The 23563-nt window shown below is 43.3% G+C and overlaps 1 protein-coding gene and 1 pseudogene across 2 annotated transcripts in view; one reads left to right on the top strand and one right to left on the bottom strand.

Moving 5' to 3' along the window:
- Positions 1 to 23563, bottom strand: part of MTHFD1 (methylenetetrahydrofolate dehydrogenase, cyclohydrolase and formyltetrahydrofolate synthetase 1) — a 61519-nt gene that overhangs the window by 21880 nt on the left and 16076 nt on the right. Inside the window, exons 2-15 of one of the 2 annotated variants that reach the window (XM_003987726.6) lie at positions 23187 to 23271; positions 15771 to 15830; positions 15045 to 15098; positions 13821 to 13957; positions 13581 to 13681; positions 11388 to 11524; positions 10426 to 10537; positions 5956 to 6083; positions 5457 to 5554; positions 4649 to 4822; positions 3881 to 4017; positions 2309 to 2355; positions 1561 to 1668; positions 1344 to 1418 (exon numbers count right to left, since the gene is read on the bottom strand). In XM_003987726.6, coding sequence (XP_003987775.1) covers positions 1344 to 1418; positions 1561 to 1668; positions 2309 to 2355; positions 3881 to 4017; positions 4649 to 4822; positions 5457 to 5554; positions 5956 to 6083; positions 10426 to 10537; positions 11388 to 11524; positions 13581 to 13681; positions 13821 to 13957; positions 15045 to 15098; positions 15771 to 15830; positions 23187 to 23271 — 1453 coding nt within the window. Of the gene's footprint in view, positions 1 to 1343; positions 1419 to 1560; positions 1669 to 2308; positions 2356 to 3880; positions 4018 to 4648; positions 4823 to 5456; positions 5555 to 5955; positions 6084 to 6725; positions 6873 to 10425; positions 10538 to 11387; positions 11525 to 13580; positions 13682 to 13820; positions 13958 to 15044; positions 15099 to 15770; positions 15831 to 23186; positions 23272 to 23563 lie in introns of those variants that run through there. The other variant, XM_045060055.1, reaches the window with a different exon arrangement.
- On the top strand, positions 21486 to 21652 carry LOC111561250 (annotated as a pseudogene).

Genomic DNA, 23563 nt, shown 5'->3' with positions numbered 1-23563 from the left:
AGTAAGCTACACATATCATAGTGTGTCAAAGTCACTTTTTCTCAAGTCCAGAAAAAAAATGCATATAAATAAAGAAATAAAACATAACTGTAAAGCAAGTAGGGCAAAACATAAACGACGTAGCTCGGTAAAGGGGAGCTTCATGTACTATTCTTGCAACATCAAAATATAAAGTTGCAAAAAATTTAAAATAAAGTAAATAAAACTATTGTTGCTAATAAGCAGCGCGTGCCATTTACTTAAGCTTACATACGCCAGGTTGTCTAAATAATATATATGTACAGGGCATCTGGGAGCCTCAGTCGGTTAAGCATCCGACCCTTGATTTTGGCTCAGGACATGATTTCACGGTTCATGAGGTCTGTGATCACACTGACAGTGTGGAGACTCCTTGGGATTCTCTCTCTTTCTCTCTGCCCCTTCCCTGCTCACAATCTCTCTCAAAATAAATAAACATTAAAAAATATATATATATACATATAATTTCTTTCATATGCAAAAATGAATGTATTTTCAAATGTTATTTTAAAAAACCCTCTTGTGCTATCCCTTTTGTGTCACACCCTCCCCAGATCTATAACCTCTGGCACCTACTGATCTATTCTCCATCACGACAGCTTTGTCTTTTTGAGAATGCCATGTACACGGAAGCACACAGCATGCAACCTTTTGAGACTGGCTTCTTTCACTCCACATAATGCCTCTAAGAGTCATTCAAATTGTGTGTATCAATAGTTCATTCCTTTTTATTGCATAAACGTACAGGTTTGTTTATCCGTTCATCCACTAAGGGACATCAGAGTTGTTTCTAAATGTTGGAGGTTATTAGTTGAGCTGCTAAAAACATTCGTTTTCTGTATGAACACAACTTGACATTTGTCTTGGATAAATACCTAGGAGTAGGATTTCTGGGTCACAGGGTACAATGTATGTTTAATGACTATATATTTGTTTTTATTTTAGAGAGGGAGGGGAGGGGCAGCGAGAATCTTCAGCAGGCTCCACACTCAGCGCAAGCCTGATGCAGGCCTCTAACTCATGAACCGTGAGATCATGACCTGAGCCAAAATCAAGAGTTGGACGCTTAACCAACCGAGCCACCCGGGTGCCCCGGAAGTATCAGTCTTCTTGACTGAGGGTGGGGTGTCAGTGCTGTATGTATTCCAGGACTAACCACTTATAATTTACAGATGGATGAGAGATACCCTCTACCACCAACCTTTGTTATGTATACAATGACCTTAAGGTTACGGTTATGGATGTAACTTGATCTAAAATAGGTATCTCCTTATTAATCACCCAACTTCATACAATTATCAAAAATGAACAAGGGAAAATCTCACCCGTAATCTTCGGATCTGGATATCAGAGAACTTTCTCACTCCATTTACTGATGGCACCAAACGATTAAAGAGAGCCTTAAAGAAAAGGAGGAAAAGGGCTTTGAAGTGAGAGGAACCCCCTGCCTTGCCACCTGCATCATCAACACCCAAGGGACCAACAACATTAGTTTGGGTGCGTCAGCCCTTTCAAAAGTGCCTGTGGGCCTCAGGAGCCTACCTTGTCTGTCTGGGTTAGTTCGTGGAACATCCGGGCATCAATGGCTGCAGCCACAAGGTTGTTGGCTGCGGTGATGGCATGGATGTCACCAGTGAGGTGGAGATTAAACTACAAAAGAGCAGAGGCCACATCAGTCTTTCAGCTTCTCCGACATCTTCCTGATGATCATTGTATCGCAACCAAATCAATCCCTGTGTTAAAGCTAACAGAAACCTGACGGCAGCACAGTTAGCAAACAAACACCCAGTACAAATCGCTCTTGAAAACATAAATTACAGACTGTGTAGCCTCACAAGAAATTGGTGTTTACCTGAAGGGACACGTCCTATAACCACAAACCCTGTACCACCAGCATCAGGAGCAACCACGGGATACTGAGGGCACACTCCTGTCCTTTAGACTGTGAGCACCGAGGGGTTCATGAGGGCAGCCCTGTGCCTCTATGCTCACACCGTGCTCCCGTGTCTGGAGTTACCGCTCTGAATACACTTTGTGTTGGTCCTTCCTATTCCCATGCTTTGTTTCATCTCTTGCTTAAAATTATTATTCCCAGTGAAAGCCAGACCTTGAAGTCCTTGTCATGTGAAAAAAACTAAGCTGTCTCACAAGCCTGCATATTAAGATGTTTTCCCCTTTCTGATGAGAAACAAGTCATTTGTCCACTAAGAACTCTGCACAAAAAGAGTTAATCTCTGTAAGAAAAACTATAAATAAAGGTCCAAATGAAACCAAATTCCAGGCACTTTACCTCTTCCATGGGAATCACCTGGGAGTAGCCACCTCCTGCAGCGCCACCTACAGGGCAGGCCAAGGGTGAGGACTCAGGTTAAGTGTGTTTCTCCACCACTTGCAAATCAAATAAAAGCAAATTGGTTTTCATCGCTGCTACGCACATTATCTATTTACTTTTTTCAACCATTTGGACAGCTTTGACCAAGTGTTTTCTAATTTTCTTTTACCAGTCTAAAACACTTGATCTTGCTCATGCTGAATAGTCTCCGTTGAAATCTGACTCTAAATGACAAAACCACGAACACATACATACCTACTCATTATCTTTAGAGACAGGTTCCCCATGATTCCTAACATTTGTTAAAAGACCCAGCCTACAGTTACATAAAGGCAACTCTGCTCAATTTCCTACTCTCATAAATGCTACGCTGGCATTTTAAAAAAAGGAATGTTTAAAATATACACGCCAAACACAAACACAGAGACTGTACTTCTTCCTAAATAGGAGACACATGTTAGAAAACAGCTTAACTGCTAGCTTTTGCCGGCCTGTTTGGATTATTAACAAAAGACCAGTCAAAAATGTTCTGGTTATCAGTGAGACGAATGTCAATTTGAGGTTTAGATTTTGTGGGTTTTTTGTGAGGCAGAGACCACGTGATGAAAATGGGGCAATTAGTGCTAAGAGGAAAAGCAGAATACTGGGTTCAACAAGCAGTGCAAGGGAACGGTTCAGTCCGAAGTTGAAAGACGGTTGGTAAGACAAGCTCAGAGTGTACCGAGTCGGGACATTTATAAAATATATTACTACAGGCAGAAGAGCAAAGGTGTGCCCTGTGCAGCAGTCTCTAGAACAAGCAGCATATGTGATGCTCTCACCGAGCACATGAGAACGCTAACTCTACGAACTTACGATTAATGAAAATACTTTAAACGAAAAGAGCATGTTTGCAGTACCTCAGCTACCAAAAACGAAAGATGGAGAGTGAATAGTGACGTCATGTTTTTGTGCAATCAGAAGAAACCCTGTGTGGGCAGTGCTGTTAAAGCGTCTGAAACTGACACGGCACCCACCCTGGCACTTGACAAAGTTACTCTGGGAGTCCCAGCCACTGCTGCTGACAACTGGTGGCAGCGGTAACTATCTCATATTAGAAGAGAAAATGCATACGCTGCGTAGCATAAAACACAGCGCAAAGCATATACTCAGTAACAGTAGGCTTTTCTTATTCCCAACAGGCTGAGACAGCTGTAGGGTGTCTTTGTTTCTAGAAAGTCAGCATGATGATCAGTACCTACGATTACCTTTATTGTTACTGTGACAGTTGACTATTAGTCATAGAAAAGCACCTCTCGCTACATTATTACCCATCCTAGGGAACCCCTGTGCAGTGTCAAATAGTGACAGCAAGAGCTGGGATGATCTGATGAAAAGCCTTCACCAAAAGCATCACAATAGGGGCTGCACCACGAGGACATTCCTGGTGTCTATATGAAGACCCATAAGCATTCCTGGGTCAAGCGGACCAGGGAGGACTGAAGGAGAAGCAGTGGCCTCTGGCCACCCAAGGTCTAGTGCTACTAATACCTTTTATTCCAAAGGTGGGTCCCTGAGAAGGCTGTCGCACACACGCAAAGACATTCTGATAAAGATGGGCGCCAAGGGCTTGCACCAGCCCAATGGTAGTTGTGCTTTTCCCTTCTCCCAGGGGCGTTGGAGTTATTCTTCAAGGTGAAAGCAAAAGAGGGAAAGTGAATTTATAGGAATTAAATTTATGTGAATCACTAAGCCAGACCTAGAGAATAATTTTTAACCTGAAGAGTAAGTTAGAAGAAAGACCTGAAAAGGTTCTTTTCCAAGAGTCTTACTGAAGTTGCAAAAAAATGTTACATTTAAAAAGGCTGTTGTAATTGAGCCCCTCGCACTGTGAGGAGAAAATACATTTGATCTTATAGAGACACTGCTATAATTTTAATAGCTCGATGTAATCTAAAAAATTAGCTATTGTGTATAACTCAGCCAAACCATAAAAATAAATGCTCAATACATATACTGAATAAAAAAGTCTGGGGTTGAAAAAAAAAAGGTGATTCCATCTGAAGATAAGCTTTTAAAACTCAACTCTTTCCCCTACTAGATGGATAACCTTGACAAATTTTCTCATCTCCAAAGGGTTAGAATCTACTCTTAATTACCTCACAGGGTTGCTGTTAAGAGTCGAATGAGACTAAACATATGTGAAAATGCCGAAACCAAATGAAAGGAAACTTCTCATATATATGCTAAGAGGAAATGCAATCTTTGATAACAATAATCAGGATTACGATTCCAAGAGCAAAGGAGTAACAACCATACCCAGTCACCACCACGTATTTTCCATCAGGTTGGTGCTTCAGGCGTTCCAGTGCTGACAGCAGAACCTTGGCCTTTGTCTCACCGTACAATTCTACCTCTTCGGAGAGCAGACCAATTTCCCGAGCCAGGCTGCCAATGGACTTCGGCTTGCAAGACCGTGATATGTCAATGTCACTTACAAGAAACAGAGAAAATATCTATCAATCTTGACTCACTGAACTTTTTTTAAAAACTTTAATTTTTTTTTTAATGTTTATTTAATTTTGAGAGAGAAAGAGCGTGAGTGGGGTTGGGGCAGAGAGAGGGACGCACAGAGTCCGAAGCAGGCTCCAGGTTCTGAGCTGTCCACACAGAGCCCGACGTAGGGCTTGAACTCATGAACCATGAGATCGTGACCTGAGCTGAAGTTGGACGCTTAACCGACTGAGCCACCCAGGTGCCCCTTTAAAATTTTTTTCAATGTTGATTTTTGAGAGAGAGAGAAAGAGAGACAGCATGAGTGGCAAAGGGGCAGAGAGAGAGGGAGACAGAATCTGAAGCAGGCTCCAAGTTCAGAGCTGTCAGCACAGAGCCCAACGCGGGGCTCGAACTCACAAACCGTGAGTCATGACCTGAGCTGAAGTCGGACACTTAACCGACTGGGACACCCAGGTGCCCTGACTCACTGAATTTATTTAACCGCATCCTAGGAACGACCCACCCCGACCACTGATGGCGCTTCTGGAGGTGGCACATATGTAGCCATGGTATCCGTGAGCTAAAAACAGATAATCCACAAAGTTTTAAACCCATAAAATTTTATTTTTACCTGGGAACAGGTGTCTTGAGATTAAGGCTGTTATACCGGATCGTCCACTTTCCTGGCTTAAATTTCTCCAGGAAACGCTTTGCACTCTCTACTGTGCTCTAAACGAAAGGTCACAAATGGAACTTAGAAGAAGTGGTTATTTTAACTTCCACCTCAATTCCAAATCCCAAGTCACTCCAGTTCAACCACAAAATGAACAGCTTTATGACCCCCCTATAAACATGCTTCAATCCTAGGCAAGAATCTACAGCCGCTAAAGTGCCCTGGGTTCGCCCCATCTCAGCTTGTGTGTGTATCAACAAGGGCAAGCAAGACAAAGTGCACTTAGCAAAGCTGTGAGTTCGCACTTTTCCTTTTCCTTAGAAAAACTTTTTTTTTCTGGCATACAACAGTATTAGTTTCAGCTGTACAACACAATGATTCAATATTTGTATATACTGCAAAATAATCACAGTAAGTCCAGTTAACCCCCACTGCAGAAACTTCCATTCACACGCACCTGCATTAGCATTGCCACCGTCATGGGCCCCACACCGCCAGGAACAGGAGTGATGAAGCCCGCCCTCTCTTTGGCCTCATTGTAGGCCACATCACCCACAACTTTTCTCCCATTTGGTTTTGTATCATCTGGTCAAGGGGGGAAAAAAGCAAGGCAAGGTCTCACAATTGCAATCGTGGTGTTTATTTCCAAGTTAAGTGATTGAGTATGACAGCTTGCACCAATAACTAGAGTTTAGGGTGTGTATTCCCATCAGGCTCAAACATCTACTTTACTTAAAAGCTATAGGATGACAGGTGTTTGCTATTTTCTAGGTAGAAACTTACTTTACCTGCAAAAATTCACAAGTTGCATAAGTGGTGTTTCAGAACCAGGAGAATCCTTTTGCAGTCACGTGGCAAATAAAATACCAACTGTTTTTTATTCTTGAAACCAACTACCCAGTATGTAATGAGCACCTTTTAAAATGTTAATTTGCCAAGGCCTACAAAGGAATTTTTTGGTGCACAAAGCTCCAACTATGTCACAGCTGCCAGATACCGTTTCTACAGCAACTGTCAGCACTTTGTAAGCTCCATGCGTGAGCTGGAGGAACAATTCAACATCCAATTCCAGAGACAAGCAGCTACTTAAATGTATGCAAAAGGCAAAGAATATAATTACGCTTCCCTTAAAAGGAAATCAGAACAACTACAAATCTCACCAGCAAAGAACAGCTATTCGAGAGAACAAAACCCAGTGATGCATCACTGCTCACTCACACAAAGTACCTCCTCTACTTGGCTTCAGTGCACTTCCGGGAGGGGCTGGGGGACAGGGCTAGACCCTGCAGCTCTAAGGCTCCCGAGGCAGGATCTGGTAGGATCTTAGCCATTTCACCCCTTCTGTTTGATCAGATCACCACAACCGACAGAGCAAACTTTAGGATGTAGCCAAAAGTCAGACTTCAAGAGATCTAAGTTCTAGGATCAGCTGACTGCCAGTCCTTAGCCTCTGTGGGCTCCTTCCTGACCGGAAGGCCAAAGATTGCAAAGGACTGACACTACCTATTTCACAAGCTCGCTGAGAATCAAGTCAGAAATTGTGTGCATTCTTGAAATCGAAAAAGCATTCTCTAGGAGCGCCTGGGTGGCTTAGTTGGTTTAGTATCCGACTTCGGCTCAGGTCACAACCTCGCGGTTCATGAGTTTGAGCCCCGTGTTGGGCTCTGTGCTGACAGTTCGGAGCCTGGAGCCTGTTTCAGATTCTGTGTCTCCCTCTCTCTCTGCCCCACCCCTGTTTGCACTCTGTGTCTCTCTTCCAGGAATGAATAAACATTAAAAAAAATTTTTTTAAAAAAGCGTTCTCTAAACATAAGGGTTTCTCTTCCCATCCTAGATACATAGGATATTTTCTGTATGTACTATAAGGAGCTGGAGAATATCTCTCCTTGGGATAGTTCCAGGTTGCTAAATTGTAAAGCAAGCTACCACAGAACATTTCCTCTCAGAACCCTATAGTCATTTCATTTTTTTTTAATTTTTTTTTTTAACGTTTATTTATTTTTGAGACAGAGAGAGAGAGACAGAGCATGAACAGGGGAGGGACAGAGAGAGAGGGAGACACAGAATCTGAAACAGGCTCCAGGCTCTGAGCTGTCAGCACAGAGCCCGACGCGGGGCTCGAACTCACGGACCGTGAGATCATGACCTGAGCCAAAGTCGGACGCTTAACCGACCGGGCCACCCAGGTGCCCCTATAGTCATTTCAAAATGCCAAGGAGCTATGGCTAAGAGCTACTGTACAGGTTTCAATAGTCCAACATGGACATTAGTCTAAAATGCCCTGTACCTCTTCCTATTTATTCATGCTAGTCATTTTAGTGTCTCCATATATAGGAGACATATCAATCACTGTACAACTGCTACACTAGATGAGCTCTGTTTTGCTCGTGAATCAACACTATTAGGGTTAACCCGAGTGCCCTCTGGTATACGTCCAGTGTTTTGTGTAAAGTATGATGTGGTCAGTAGAAAAAGTGACCACTTCTCAAACTAAGTGTATGGTTTCACTAACCAATAAACATTCTGGTTATTTATCTGAGCCCTAGAATTTCTCTTTCATTGTGAATTATAGGTACAAAATCCAATCACTGAATTACAGACCAGTGGGTGGACTGGAGGAACTAAATACCATTCTTTGCCAATGTTCATTTTCAAGGCATCATGTTCTGTAATTGGGCCGTATCCTGACTTATATTTTGATTATTTAAATCATTTGCAGGGCATCTGGGTGGCTTGGTCAGTTGGGTGTCAGTTTGACTCTTGATTTTGGCTCAGGTCATGATCTCAGGCCCCATGTCAGGCTCTACAGACAGGATAGGGCCTGCTTGGGATTCTCAATCTCTCTCTCTCTCTCTCTCTCTCTCTCTCTCTCTCTCTCTGTCTCTCCCCTTCCTCCTCCTCATGCTCTTTTTCTCTCAAAAAAAACTTTAAAGAAAAAAAGTCATTTGCATGGTCCACGCAGGGATAATATCCTAAGACATTTGCCAAATTAAGAATGAATTTTGTTTTTTGTTTTTTGTTTTTTTCAAAAAAAAAGAAAAGGAATACTTTTAAGATTCAAGTTCAGAGCAGAAGAGAAACACATAAAAGCAGCCTTTCTGCTTGGCTTACTAAAGATAATTTGAGAAGGAAACAATAAAATCCAGCCTTATCAAAACTTATTTACTAAATACCCCAGATCAGTAAAAACACAGCTGACCAGATATTGATTTGCTCTTACTCATATTTCAACATCTGTGTGAGGAATAAATGTGAACAGGATGGGGAGTTTCATGTTTAAGTCAACAGCTCATGCCTGTGGGACTCAAGATTCCTATCCAGGTGTTTTTTTTTTCTATCTTCTCAAGTCTCTCAAACCCCCCTCCCTGCCCCCCAAAATGCCAAAATGCAGAAATACGATACAGAAGATGCAAGGTTTTAAACAGAATGGGCTTGAATGTCATATCACAAGTACTCAAAGTGAGGAGTTGTAGGAGAGCAATTTCTTTATCACCCATTAGATAATTACACTACAAGAAAAAGAGTGATCAATTATGAGCTACTGTCTTAAAAGCACGGTAAGGAGAGTGGGAGGGAGGTTAAAAATGGTGAAGGCTTGACAGTGACTAATGTTCCTGGCAGCTTAGTGTCTATGTTTCAAACTTGAGATGGGAAGGGGGGAAAAAAACCCAATATTCTCGCTGAAACTCCCTTCAACAATTCAACAGGTGGGAGCGCCAGCAGTTAGAGGGCATAAAGCTAGACAAGGAACTGCAGAGACCACGGCTCCAAGGTGGAGGACAGCACAGGACACCACACACAGTAAAAGAGACACCAAGTTCTGTGGGCGGGGAGGGAGGGAGAGAAGGATTTTCAAGAGAAGGAGAGATAGAGAGGAAGTGGCTTAAACTGAAGATCAAAGTGGAGTTTTTCCGACCACGTAGCCCAAGGCCTGCCCTGGTGTGTGATGCACAGCAACAGCTGTCTGATGAAAGGCTGTTCCTTTCTTGAATCTGTGAGGCACGTGTACAGTTTTATTCACTGTATCGTCCTGTCAAATTTTGAAAACGTCACCGTGAGGAAACCACCCACTGCAGAGGATGTGGGGATAGAAGCGGCCAGGGACAAGCAAGGTGCGGGCAGAGAAGGGCACGTGGTCCACTCGGCAACACGTGAAGACACGTGTTCACAAAGTGGTGTGAGATAAACGGCCACAGAGCTGGCTGAAACCAGGGTGGGGCTGAGGAGTTTGACAGGTAACGTGGGAGGAAGAAGCTCCACGTCAAGACCCACCAACACGGCAAGAACTCGCAGATGGATGTGCGTGGGAGGCAGCTGGCCGTGGGAGACCAGTAACCAACGCACAGCAGGGCGTCCACCTGCGAGGGTTAACACTCACTGGAGACACCGAAGACAGAAGACAGGGAAAATTTCCGATATTTAAAAATGAATCTGACACAGGGAACAATTGGGAGGGAATGACAGTGCGCTGGCTTTACTGTCTCTGCCTGGAAGGGTCTGGGTCCAAGCCTTCTCAGTAAAGCCCTCCTATGGGAGTCTTGGCAAAGCTAGCCCCTCTCCTGGAGGCACCGAGCATTCTGCAAAGATCACGTTGCATTTTAAATCCACTCATCCTTTGTTAAAAATAAAGGGTGACCTCTGCGTGAAGGCAAGGCAGCTGTGAGATCCCCCTCGTGCCCCCTCCCCCACCCTCTCCTTAGGCAAAGCCATCTCAGGAAATGCACAGCCCGGTGGCTAAAATCAGCAGCTCCGCCATCAGGCTGTCATCTAACTGCATGCACCCCGGGCAGGGCACTTGCTCTGAACCTTAGCACTTCGAGCCTGAAACGGGACAAGAGGTTCTCACGTAGGCTTCACGTGATGACCTAGATGTCTTCCTCTGCCCACCCTACACCAGACAGCACCTGCATCCTCCAGCGGCACTCACCGGGGATATAATTGATCCCACAGTCGATGACTATTGCCCCAGGCTTGATCCACTCCCCTTTTACCATTTCGGGCTGACCAGTTGCAACCACCAGGATGTCACCTTTATTTACCTAGGAAAAGAGGATTTTGATTTGAGAAATTAAACAGTGAGACATAAAACAAACAAACAAATAAAAATGTACATGTGGAACAGACATCCCGGAGCTTTGTATGAACTTGTTCAATGTCATCAGCTATTTTATGCAGACCACACACCACGTCTGACAGTTCCTATGCTGGGCTCATTCCTCCATGTGCCAAAATGCTCCCCGCTACTAAAATCTTCCCGAATGGGGAACGTGATGAAAACACGTAGGGCAGGGAGGAGCACTGGCTTGGAGCCACAGGCCCGGCTCTAAATTACGAGGCGTTGGGAGGCTGCCCCCTCTCCTATGCAGTATGGGGACCAGCACCTCCTGCAGAGCACTGCTTCAGGGGGATTAAAAGAGAAGGTGCGTTGTCAGCCGGGATAGGTACACGTGAGATTCTTAGGCTCCGGGATCTGATGCAGGGCCAAGAACAAGATGTGACAGGGGTCCAGGGGACCACCGTCCACACCCCCCTCAGGAGCACCTCCACCTCTGAGGCCCCCACTGTGTCACTGTCATACATCTGCGATCTGGCTGCTGTGATCCATCCCAGTTTCTATACTGCGAATCCCTACCTTCCCACGAGGCAGACCGGTAAAGAAAGAATACGATCAGAACAAAATCTGTACAACTTGGGCAAGTTTTTAAGTAGAATTTGTTTCTTCATCATGTAAAATGAGACAAGAATTAAGGGAGTTGCTGTAGGGGTTAAATGAGATATTGAATGAAGTACATGGCAGTTTCTGCACTGAAAACCAGGTGAGAACGCCCACCGCACACGTGTGCGTACAGGCACACACAGAACCCTTCCACTCCGCTGCGGTCCCCTTACCTCCTCGCCTAGGTTGGCGGTCTTGGAGTGGCAGGTGGTCACTGTGGCGTGGTTCCACAGAAGCAGGTCATGCATGGGCGCACCGACTATCTTACTGCGCCCGACCACCACGGCGTGCCTTCCAGCAATCTGCACCCCTGAAAGAACAGCCAGGGTGAGTCAGAGTGTGGGGAGAAGTCGCCCTCTTCACACACCGCCTAAATGGGAAAATTCAGAACAAGTGCACAAACACGGGTTCTGAGCATCAAACAGAAATCTTCCTAAAAACATCCCTTCTTTGGCAATAATAGTCTCAGCTCTAGGGTTTCAGCTGCAAATTGGGACTTATACTGTGCCTTTCTTGCTGTGGGTTTTGGGGAGCAGACTAAGCCAAGATCCATTCATTGAGTCATAGGAGAGTGGGAAGAAAACCTACACTCAAAGAAGAAAGAAACCCTGACATACAGCTAAACAGCCATATGGAAGACAGTAGATTTACTTACATGGGAAAAATAGTTATAACAAATAGGGTACATATGACGTGCTGGACAGAAGCAAAGGAAATTAGAGGAGTATCAGTAATTCTTTCCAACTCTGGTAAGTTTATTTATGTAGTTCCTCATCCAGATTTCTCTTTTGGCATAGGGCCTGCGCCACAGGATTATTTGCAGGGAAGTGATAAAGGGGAACTTTAAATGTAGCAGAAAGCTTTCTTTTTTAATGACTCAGCATCCACTCTTCTGGCACTATCCCAATGTCCTTTCCAGGACTGACATACTCTACTCATTAAAGGAGATGATCTGGGTACTCCCCCACATTTCTTTTCTTTTTTCTTTTTTGAATATTTTCTTTATTTATTTTGAGAGAAAAAGAGAGGGAGAGAGAGAGCGAGCACATGACCACGGGAGGGGCAGACAGAGAGGGAGAGAGAGAATTCCAAGCAGGTTCTATGAGTCAGCACAGAGCCCGATGTGCAGCTCAAAGTCACAAACCATGAGATCGTGACCTGAGCTGAAACCAAGAGTTGGACGCTTAACCGACTGAGCCACCCAGGCGCCCCTCACTCACATTTCTGTCCCTGGCCAATGAGAGCTAATCGTATGACTGTCAGGCACAAGGCTGGAGATGCTCGGGACAGCCAAGGAGAGCCCAAGAATGAGCCACCACAAGAAGAAAGCGGGGGTAAGACCTCAAAGACTCCACCTGAGCTCCTCTATGCAGCCCGGCTTGAGTGGACTCTTGCTTATTTAAGGTGGCTTATTTTAAACTGTGCTTCCTGTATAACATTAATTTTATTCAAAAAAGATAAGCTTCTATGTAATGCTAACATCATAAGCATCTAGAAGTAAAGCCCTCAAAGTCTGAGGTGTCTGAAAGGTACCTTATTATAGACTTTCGAGGATTCAGAGAAGGACTTGAAGCTGTGTTGGGGCAGAGAAGCTGCTGTGGCTCATGGGATTTGCTTCTGTAATGCATCGTTTGCTAAATATGCTTTAGAGTATATAAATTTAGTTGGAGGACTGAACAGTAATAGCTGTCCCGAGGCTTACAGCTTAACCTTTTCTTGCCAACCACAGAAAATTTTCATATACGTTGGCCAGCATTTTCCACTTGAAACTTCTGATCCACTTCCTTTAAATAGGACACATTTCCTGGTAAAAAATAACCTCTGCAAAAAGTGTTCATGATGAAATTAAAATACCAAGATGTTGACTAGGTGGTGGGGTAATATGGCCAACTGTTCAAGAGATCTGTTTCCAGCCATCTGTCGAGTCCTCAAACTCAACTCAGTGCCCATGTGGGGGGTTGGGACTTTTCACTTTGTCTGAATTCTTAGGACTCTATAAGTGACTTTTCCATAAAAAGCAAACTTCTTTGAAAACAAACAAACAAAAAATAATAAAAACAAAAACAAATAATTAAATAAATAAATTTCGTTGAACTCAAATAACCCTGAGCTCACATCTTGACATGGCTGCCTCTGGGACAAGTTATGCGTCTCTCGGAGCCTGTTTTCTCAAGCTGTCAAACGGTAACAGTACCTAATCCATAGAGCTGTCGAAAAAGTTTGAGAATTTAGGAAAAGCCCCCAGCCGACAGGTCGTTGTGCCAATCAAGTCCATTCATTTAGGGCCCATAGTGTACCTCCCCCTTACCTCCATGGGTCAAGACCAGACCCAAGAAACGGTGCTTTGTTTTCACATTTGTTTTTACCTGTCTCTTTGATGAGCTCCAAGCATCCTTTAGGTGTACAAGGGATGAAACAGTCATGGAGGTCACCTCTAGCAAGTTTTCCAGCACTGATGCTAGTCAATCTAAAACAATTAAAGCAATGAAGGGAGAAATAAAGATAATTAGATGTCTTTACTCTCCAGAAGCACATATGGTTTGTTCTGGAAACAGAAATATAATTGGAATCATGCAACGTGACACAGAGAGCCGAGGCGCACTCACCCATCCACATCCTTTTCGGGTACAATGGCATTGACCACTGCTTCGGTGTTAATGGGGTTCTCTGAATCTAAAGGTAGCTGCACTATGAAACCATGTACAGTGAGGTCTTCATTCAACAATGTAACGTACCTCAACACCTAAAAGAAACAGCGCACACAATTTGTGTTATACACAGAAACCAAAAAGGTGGAGAAACCCTTTTTGGTTGCCCTATTTTCCCCCAGGAGTTTAATCGTAGTCCTCTTAGAATGTACCTCCCCTTGAACCTGAGAGCAATTCTAACACCATATGTAATCTTCAGTGTCTGCTAAGAACACCATCAAGAAAAAGAGCTAAGAACTTTAATAGCAATAGCCATGTTACTCACCCAAACCAAGATCTGTGATGACAGAAATGTTCTATAATGTGCCCTTACCACACAGTAATGTCTACTGAATGCTTGTCAACATGGCTAGCACAGCCAAGGAACTGAATTTTACATTTTGTTTCATTCTAATTAAACGGCCACAGGGGGCTAGTAGCTACCCCACTGGACACAGAACATAGAACATTTCCATGACCTCAAAAAGTTCTTTCTCCCTCCTGCCCCTTCACAGTTACCCCTGCACCCTCAGGCAACTACACTTCTGAGTTTAATCACTAATGACCTGTTTGGCCTATTCTTGAACATCACATAAATGGAATACATATTTGGTTTTTATTTATTTTTTTTTAACATTTTTTTTAACGTTTATTTATTTTTGAGACAGAGAGAGACAGAGCATGAACAGGGGAGGGTCAGACAGAGGGAGACACAGAATCGGAAACAGGCTCTGAGCTGTCAGCACAGAGCCCGACGCGGGGCTCAAACTCACAGACGGTGAGATCATGACCTGAGCCGAAGTCGGCCGCTTAACCAGACTGAGCCACCCAGGCGCCCCCATATTTGGTTTTTAAAAGGCAAACAGCTACAGGTCCGGGATTGGTTTGTAGTGAATACTGCAGGGGGTTTGAAGCAAAAGACACTGTGATCACGCACTGAGTATACACACAGCCATACCCCAGGATGGCACCATTTGCTCTGGGTGTTTCAGAAATTTTCTGGAAGCAGAGTCTGCAAAGAAAGAATTACCTCAAGGTCTTTCATATGGTGAATGTACCAATCCCTAAAATTCCATTAAACCAAAGACCAGAGGTGAAAGCACTTTAGCTGCCCCTCTTAACAGTCAATTCCTCACAGCTCACCTCAGATTCTGTGGCTGTTCTTGGTAACTTAATGTGCGTGGCTTTGATCCCAATCTGCAAAAATGAACATTTAAAACAGGCAAGAGAATGTCAGACATGGGCCCATTTCTTTTAACCAATATGACTAACAAATCAGATGGCCTTAGTCACCCATTCACCCTTGTATGCTTGCTTTTATTTATTTAAAGAGAGAAAGAAAATGCACACACACACACACACACACACACACACACACACACACACACACACAAGCAGGGGAGGGGCAAAGAGAAAGGGAGGGAGAATCCCAAGCAGGCTCCGCTATGCTAGGGCAGAGCCCGACACGGGCTCGATCTCGAGAACCGTGAGATCATGACCTGAGCTGAAATCAAAAGTCAAACACTTAACTGCTTAACTGACTGAGCCACCCAGGCACCTCACGCCCCCGTATGGTCTGAAGAATGAGTCTCTCACTTTGACCCATTCATCCTTTACTTGTTCATTGTCACCACCGTACTAAAGCAATTTCACGTCCACTGTTCCTGCTCTTTGGGAAGTCGGCACATCACTGATTAAAGAACATTCCAGGGTAAACCGGAGGCTGCAGCTTCAGCCCTGCATTTCTGACTCAAACCTGCTATGGGCAATGAAAGCTTTTACAGGGAGGGCACAAAGGGCACGGGGTCACCAACAAGACCTGGGGAGGGGGTGGGCTGGGGGTGACGGCGCTGCCCTTCCGGGCTTTACCTCTTCCGCAGCCTTCAGCTTCACATTTATATAAAGATTAGAATCATCTCTGTCGCCAACCTAGAATAATAAATACATGCAAATCAGACGATCAAGGAAAGGCAAAGTGTACAGAAAAGCTTCTAAAGTTTTAGTTTTGATAAAAAGAATGTTCAATCATGAGATTCTTGTTGCAGAGGACTTCACAGGAGAATAGGAGAATGTTGGGGCAGAACGGAGATATGAACACAGTGGTGTTACCAATCCCTCCCCAAACAAGGCCCACCTGATTCCCACTGAAAAAGCCACAAGGCAAAAAAAAAAAAAAAAAAAAAAAAAAAGTAATAAAGGAGGGGACATCTGGATCTGCCATGGGAACTAAACAAAGGAGCCACAGGCTTGCCTGCCTGAAACATGTGGAATCCGCCTTGGAGCTGCCGTACAGAACCACAGAGCATGGAGGGCTGAGCCATCAGGCAAGAGAAACACCATAGCTGTGGGAGTCAGGAAAACCCAGAAGGTATATTCGGCACCCTCTCTCCCACCCCCCAGCCCCCGGGGACAGTGGAAAATTCTCTTGCCCAGTTACACAGAGAAGAGAAACCCGCTGGGGTGGAGCTAATCCTAGCTTACTCGGAAGAGCTATGTGAGGCAGAGGGCAGTCCGCTGCCCTCAAGACAGAGAGCAAAGTGTGGTGCAGGAGCAAACCCTCTGACTACCATGCCGGTCTCACTGGGTTCCCTCAGCTTCTCTAATCAAGAACATACTTAAGAGTTTTTCACTGTTGGCCATATATCTGTAAATTTTTATTTTACAACTATTTTTCCACGTTCTCGTGATCAACAGTAAGCTCGGTTTCTCCCAAAACTGCAGAGGGGAAAAATGGTAGGTCCACTGATACCACAGATAACAGACGCAGGACTCCTTTTAAGAGGACAACCACACAGAAAGAAGGGTGAGCGCTTCCAGTCCTTGTCATGTTGATGGGGTTCCTGGAAGCTCTCCTCAGGGTCATAGAACCTGACCTTCCTCTTAGCTTCGGCTGTCCCTTCTACAGAGACTTCTCAGTTCTGCCTGCACTCATCTGAATTTCAAGAGTCAGATGAATCCTTTGACGGGAATTTGATTTTTCTGTGGGTTACCTGCTTCCTGTGGGGGCATCCCCAGAATTTCAGAGCCTCTGTTTCTTCTTCAGTCATTTTCTGTGTGTTCCTTGCCCCTATCATTCAAGCCCTCACTGATTCAGTTACCACATTAAACATACTCTGGGATTCTTAGATCTAAGTAGGAAAGGAGGTGGTTCCAAACACAACAGTATTGTTCCTCTCATTATCATTAATATTTAAACTACATTTATTTTTTATTTTAGAGAGAGAGAGAGTGTGCTGTGTGCACGAGTATGACTAGGGGAGAGGGGCAGAGAGAGGGGGAGAGAATTCCAGGCAACCTCCATGCTCAGCACAGAGCCCAAAGTGGGGCTCAATCTCACAACCCTGGGACATGATCTGAGCTGAAGTCAAGAGGTGGACGCACAACCACAATTTGCCCCTACAATTAGTTATTTAAACTCAATTCTGAGATTAGATGGTTTTGTTATTCACTGCCAGACATTTTTAAACCACAACTTCTCTGTTCTATAGTTCATCTTCATACATCCCCCAGGTAGCGGAAATGCAACTTTAAGTCACTTTCCCAGAAAAGGTATGTGGGCATTTTTCTGAGTCTATGTGTATCTGAAAATATTTTTCTGCTGCATTTGCCCTCGAGAGGATTTACCTGGCTGAATCTGGAGTCACGAAGTTTTCCTTCATAAATGCTATCTTCAGCATCCAGTGGTAAGTCTCAAGTCTTTTGTTGTGGTTCTTTTACAGGTAACTGCTTTCTGTCTGCATATTTCTGAAAGAATTTTTCTAAAACTCCAAAACCAAGGGCACCTGGCTGGTTCAGATGGTGGAGTAAGCGACTGGCTCTTGGTCTCAGGGTTGTAAGTTTGAGCCCCAGACTGGGTGTAGAGATTACTTAAAACTGAAATCTTTTAGGGGCACCTGGCTGGGTGGTGAGGGTAAGCGTCTGACTCTTGATTTTGGCTCAGGTCATGACCTCATGGTTCATGAGTCCTTGCCCAGCGTCAGGCTCTGTGCTGACGATGCAGAGCCTGCTTGAGATTCTCTCCCTTTCTCTCTCCGCCCCTCCCTTGCTCTCTCTGTCTCTCTCAAAAATACACATTTTTAAAAGATGAAATCTTTTTTTAAAAAATTCCAAAACTGCCACCAGTTTTAAAAATAAAGTGCAATAGTTATGATTACAAGCATGTATCAAAGTTTTAAGGTAAGCCTCGTGCAAAGGAAAAGACCTCCTAAAGCCTCTCAGTATGGACACGTCATAGGGGAAAAGGTTACACAATCGCTGGTAGACTAGATGCGGAAAGAATGTTTAGCTGAAAAACAGTAGATTCTTGACTGACAGTCAAGTGAGTAGGTGGAAGACTGGTTTCCGAGAACAAATCTTAATCCCATCACAGTTTATCAAGAAAATCACTGAAGCACTTTATCAGTAATGCTAATTTCCTCCCTGAAAAAGGTGAATCGCATTATTCTAAAAAGGTCCTATCCCAGAATAAATTAGGGACTTTTTTTTTTTCTTAACACCAACAGTCTGCAAACTATTTCTGTACAGGGTCAGACAGTATATATTTTAGCTTTTGGGGGCCACATACTCTGTCGTATATTCTTCTGCTTCATTCTTAACGGCTTCCAAATTGGGCAGCATTTGGATGGGGCCCCAGTTTACTGATCCCTGCTTTATGCCATAAAATATCTTGGGTGTTGGCCTATTTATCAATTTTTCTTTCTGCTTCAGGAACCTTCTGTAGATATTCAGACCAGTTGAGTTTATTCGTTTTATTGTTTTGTCCATGTCTTTTGCGAGGGCTGAATGAGTTACTATATATAAAACACTCTGAATAATTCCTGATAGGAAGCAACTAATGAATTATATTATTAATAATGAATATTTTATGTGCTAAAGGGATAGAAATACAGCCTCAACTTGATCTCTTATAGTGAAAAGTCAAGTCTTAATTTCCTTTAAGTATTCAGTTGTTTGGGAAGTCACCAGTCCATTGTTCTTTAAAAAAAAAAAAAAAAAAAAATCCAACTTTTAGGTGTATATACCTGGACCAGATCACAAATATCCTTGACTGCAATGCTAAGGAATTAGGAAAACAAAAAGGAAAAGCAAATGGGGTGCAGAGATAGACAGACCTGGGTTCACATCCCAGACACAGGCACTTCCTGACTGGTTTGGAGCAAGTACCCACGATCTTTTGAGCATCAGTTACTGTGACTATAAGGAAACACGATTATAGGGCTAGTATGCAACTCAGAACAACTAGAAATATATACAAACCGTTTGGACTACAGCAGACACTCTGTATAAGCAGTACTCTCACTCCTGTAAAGGACAGGGTGGGTGTAGCTGGATGATTGTGGGTCCTGCAGCAGCAGCTAAAGACAGGCTAGCAGGGTCCAGATTAGAACCCTAAAACCTGTAAGCAGGTGACTGCAGTGGCCCCAGAGGGTGAAAGCAGTACAAACTGAAAGAGCTTATGAGAGGCACAATCAATAGCATGACATTCACTAAGGGGACTCAAGAGAGTGAGGGAGAGAAATCCTAAAGAGAAGAGTACAGGTTTCTGGTTGAGTGTGTGGGAAGATGGTGTCAGTCACCAGGAGGGAAAAAAAAACAAGAGGTCCAAGGTAGCAGGGACGTGATTACAACATAATATGTAAACCTTGCATCAGGGAAAGATGTTGTAAACTTTGGTGCTGAAGTGCAAGATGAAAATACTCTAACACTGTTTCACTGGCAGCAACACAGAGGAGACAAGCTGCAGAAGTGTTTATGTAACAAAAAGTCTCGCAATCAATAAATTCGAAATACGAGTTCAGAAGTTGATCTTAAAAACAGGGGGAAAAAATCACAATATTGCTAATATTGGGATTGTTTTTTTGAATCCTTTCTGAAATCTTCTGAAAAGGTTTATAGAAATAGAGTTCTTGCCTACCACATTTCCTCTTTCTACACTAAACAATTCACAAGAATAAGTCAAGAAATAACTGGTCTCCCAAGCGAACCAAGGGAATGCCCACAACATATACCTTTGATTCTCATTAATCTGCAAAGAAATGAAAAACCCACCACAGCCAAGAACACACCCAGGCCTGTGTGCTTTTCTTCTCGGCTAAGGCCTCCTGGATAATGAACAGCAACAGGGGGAAGTATTTAAGAACCATTCACTCTGGAATTCTTGATGAACATGGAACAGAAAACTTAGTAAGGGATTAAACGATAACATGTGGAGACACACCAGAAATGTGAAGTGAGGAAGCAGCCATCTCTGAAGGGAATTTCAAACGAAAGTTATTGGCTTCCTGTCATCCAAGTCAACTCTTCAAATGTGCATCTGTCCATGTGTCCATCTGACAAAACATTCATTGAATGCCTCCTACCAATTTGTTGAAGGCGTCCTACTGGGTGAATCTGGAGCTCAGGAAGAAACCCTGGACAGAGGCCTCAATCAGGAAGGACTCTCCCGGGTAGCCATGGAACCAGGTGAGCTCACTGAGGGAAGGAATAGGTGGAAAAGGGGTTTTGTGGCTGTACCCTATGGCATCCAAATGGTTTAGGTATCAGGAAAATAAGGAACAGGAAGCAAAGGAGATCAGAGAAGAAAGGGAAGTGAGAGTTTTCCAAGAAACCAAGAGTCCAGAATTCAGAAGAAGCCCAGGTTTAGAAGTTACTGACCTATGGGAACGCAAACTGGTCCAGCCACTCTAGAAAACAGTATGGAGGTTCCTCAAAAAACTAAAAACAGAACTACCCTACAACCCAGCAATTGCACTACTAGGCATTTATCCAAGGGATACATGTATACTGTTTTGAAGGGGTGCATGCAGCCCAATGTTTAGAGCAACACTATCGACAATAGCCAAAGTATGGAAAGAGCCCAAATGGCCACTGACAGATGAATGGATAAAGAAGATGTGGTGAATACATGTACAATGGAATACTACCCGGCAATCAAAAAGAATGAAATCTTGCCATATGCAACTACGTGGATGGAACTACAGGGTATTATGCTAAGCAAAATTAGTCAGAGAAAGACAAATATCATATGACTTCACTCATATGAGGACTTTAAGACACAGAACAGATGAACATAAGGGAAGGGAAGCAAAAAGAATATAAAAACAGGGAGGGGGACAAAACATAAGAGACTCTTAAATATAGAGAATACACAGGGTTACTGCAGGGGTTGGGGGAGGTGGGATGGGCTAAATGGGTAAGGGGCATTAAGGAATCTACTCCTGAAATCACTGTTGCACTATATGCTAACTAACTTGGATGTAAATCCAACAATAAACTTTTTAAAAAAGAAAAAAGAAAAAAAAAAAAAAAAGAAGTTACTGACCTAGAGCTGGTATCAAGAGCCAGGTTAAACTGCCAGATTTGGGGCAGCTTACCCACTTTTGAGGGAACCCCAAGACCCTTTCAAGTGCCAGACTACTTTATAATGATGCCGTGATGTCATCTGCCTTTTTCACATCTGTATGGAGGCTGCAGAGCCAATGGTGGGTGAGACTTAGCACAAACCAAGGCAATGGCACCAAACTATACTAGTCACTGCCACACTCTCAGTAAAAACAGATGCCAATTTCACTTAAAGTGCTCTCGATCGCTTCTCGGCCTTTTGGCTAAGATCAAGTGTAGAACTGCTCTCGATGAAGCAGTAAAAATGATTAATCTTATTAAACCTCAACCCTTGCATACATGTCTTTTTATATCCTGTGTGGGGAACTGGGAAGGGCCCATCAAACACTCGTGCCCCACCCAGAAGCGGTGGTCTCCGGGAAAAGCCCTGTGTTTTACATGGAACGCTATCTTTACTTGAAAAAACAGCTGGCAAACAATGGTTATTCACGCTTGAATATCTGGCAAATATTTTCTCAAAACTGGACAGAGCGAGCCTGCTACTTGAAGGAAAATAGCTTAATAGTATTTGTTGCCAAAAGTAAAATCTGAGCTTTCAAGTGAAAATCAGAAGTTTTTTTATCCACTCCTGTGAGCTCCTCAAGCTTCTCAATAATCAAAGACTCTTCTGATAAGTGTGTTGTGATACTAATGATTGTGCTTTTCTTTACATTGCGTAATGAAATGTGTTAACATTCAGAAGATCTGCATAATTCAGTGAACCATTATTTTCTAAATGAGGAATGAAGACAAAACAAACCAAGCATGGGTAAATATCCATTCAAACTGCAACATAAAGCAGTGGGTTTGGATGTAACCAAGCACGAGAGAGTTCACTGCACAGTGTCAGATTCCACATTGCAACTAAACTATAAAAACTTATTGAGTCCTGTTGTAGTAACAAAAGTATCCACAATTACCTGGGAAGACTACAAAAACAAACAAACACAAAACAACAACAAAAAACCCTCTTCCTTTTTACAACTATACATCTATACAAGTCCAGATTTTCTTCATATATTTCAACCAAGCCAACACGTAGCAAGAGGTTGAACACGGGAGCAGATGGGAATCCAGGTGTCTTTCATTAAGCCAGATAGCAGAGTGCAAAATAATGCCCCTCTTCTCACTAAATTTTGTTTTTTATTTTATTTTAAAAATTTTTAAAAATGTTTATTTATTTTTGAGAGAGAGAGAGAAAGCATAAGCTGGGGCAGGGCAGAGAGAGAGGAAGACACAGAATCCCAAGTAGGCTCCAGACTCTGAGCTGTCAGCACAGAGGCCAAAGCGGGTCTCAAACTCACAAGCCGTGAGATCATGACCTGAGCTAAGTTGGACGCTTAACCAACTGAGCCACCCAAGCTCCCCTCAATTTTGTTTCCTCAAAGTTATTTTTTTCATACGAACGTTACTCATTCTAACATATAATAAACTTACTATTGATATTTTAAAACGTATAAATATTTAAAAACATTTTAGCTTCTGATACAGTATACATCAATGGGTGAATCCATATAAACAAAAAGTCGTTAAGGTCTTAAAATTTTTTAAGTGTAAAGGGATCCTGAGACCAAAGGTCTAGGGACATTGGACTACGAAAGAGGTGCCCCCAGAGAATAGCAGACGCCAGCAGGATACAGGAACATGTACCAGCTGAGCTGAAGGAGAGCGGCCTGCAGAGAGAGCCTGAAAAGGTATGAGGAGGTTTCACGAAACCGAGAAAGACCTAAAGAGAAAGAGAAAGAGAAAGAGAAAGAGAAAGAGAAAGAGAAAGAGAAAGAGAAAGAGAAAGAAAAAGAGAAAGAGAAAGAGAAAGGAAGGAAGACGTGTGAAGTGCTTGCTGTCTGAAGTGCTACTCATGAGTTGGGAAAAGAGGATATTCGTGCAAATACACTATCATAATACCTGTAGAATTGCCAGGCCTGGTGTAAAACCGGGAATTTGCTCCTTCATCTGAGTGACTTGGTTCTTCAGTCTCTCCCTTATTTGCCTAGAGAAAAAGGAAAGGTTGGAATTAACACTGAAATGTCTCAAGCGCAAGTAAGTCATTTAATAAGAGGCCGTTTCTCTTTTAAATTAAAAATACCTCCCTTGAATAGACATTATCTGGTATAATTGAGGATATTACGGATACGCATCCATTTTCCAGGACTCGAGTAGATGTGGATCTTGGATTCTAACTCCTAACTACACTGACTGGGCCATGCGGAATGAGGACATTTAGTTGAAAACAGATCAGTTGACGGCATTCAAAATCATAGAGTGAATAAATGAAAACTTGA

The sequence above is a fragment of the Felis catus genome, chromosome B3 (genome assembly GCF_018350175.1).
Source record: "Felis catus isolate Fca126 chromosome B3, F.catus_Fca126_mat1.0, whole genome shotgun sequence".
Taxonomy (NCBI): Eukaryota; Metazoa; Chordata; class Mammalia; order Carnivora; family Felidae; genus Felis; species Felis catus.
Note: the sequence above shows the minus strand (reverse complement) of the source record. Positions and strands in the feature narration are given on the sequence as shown.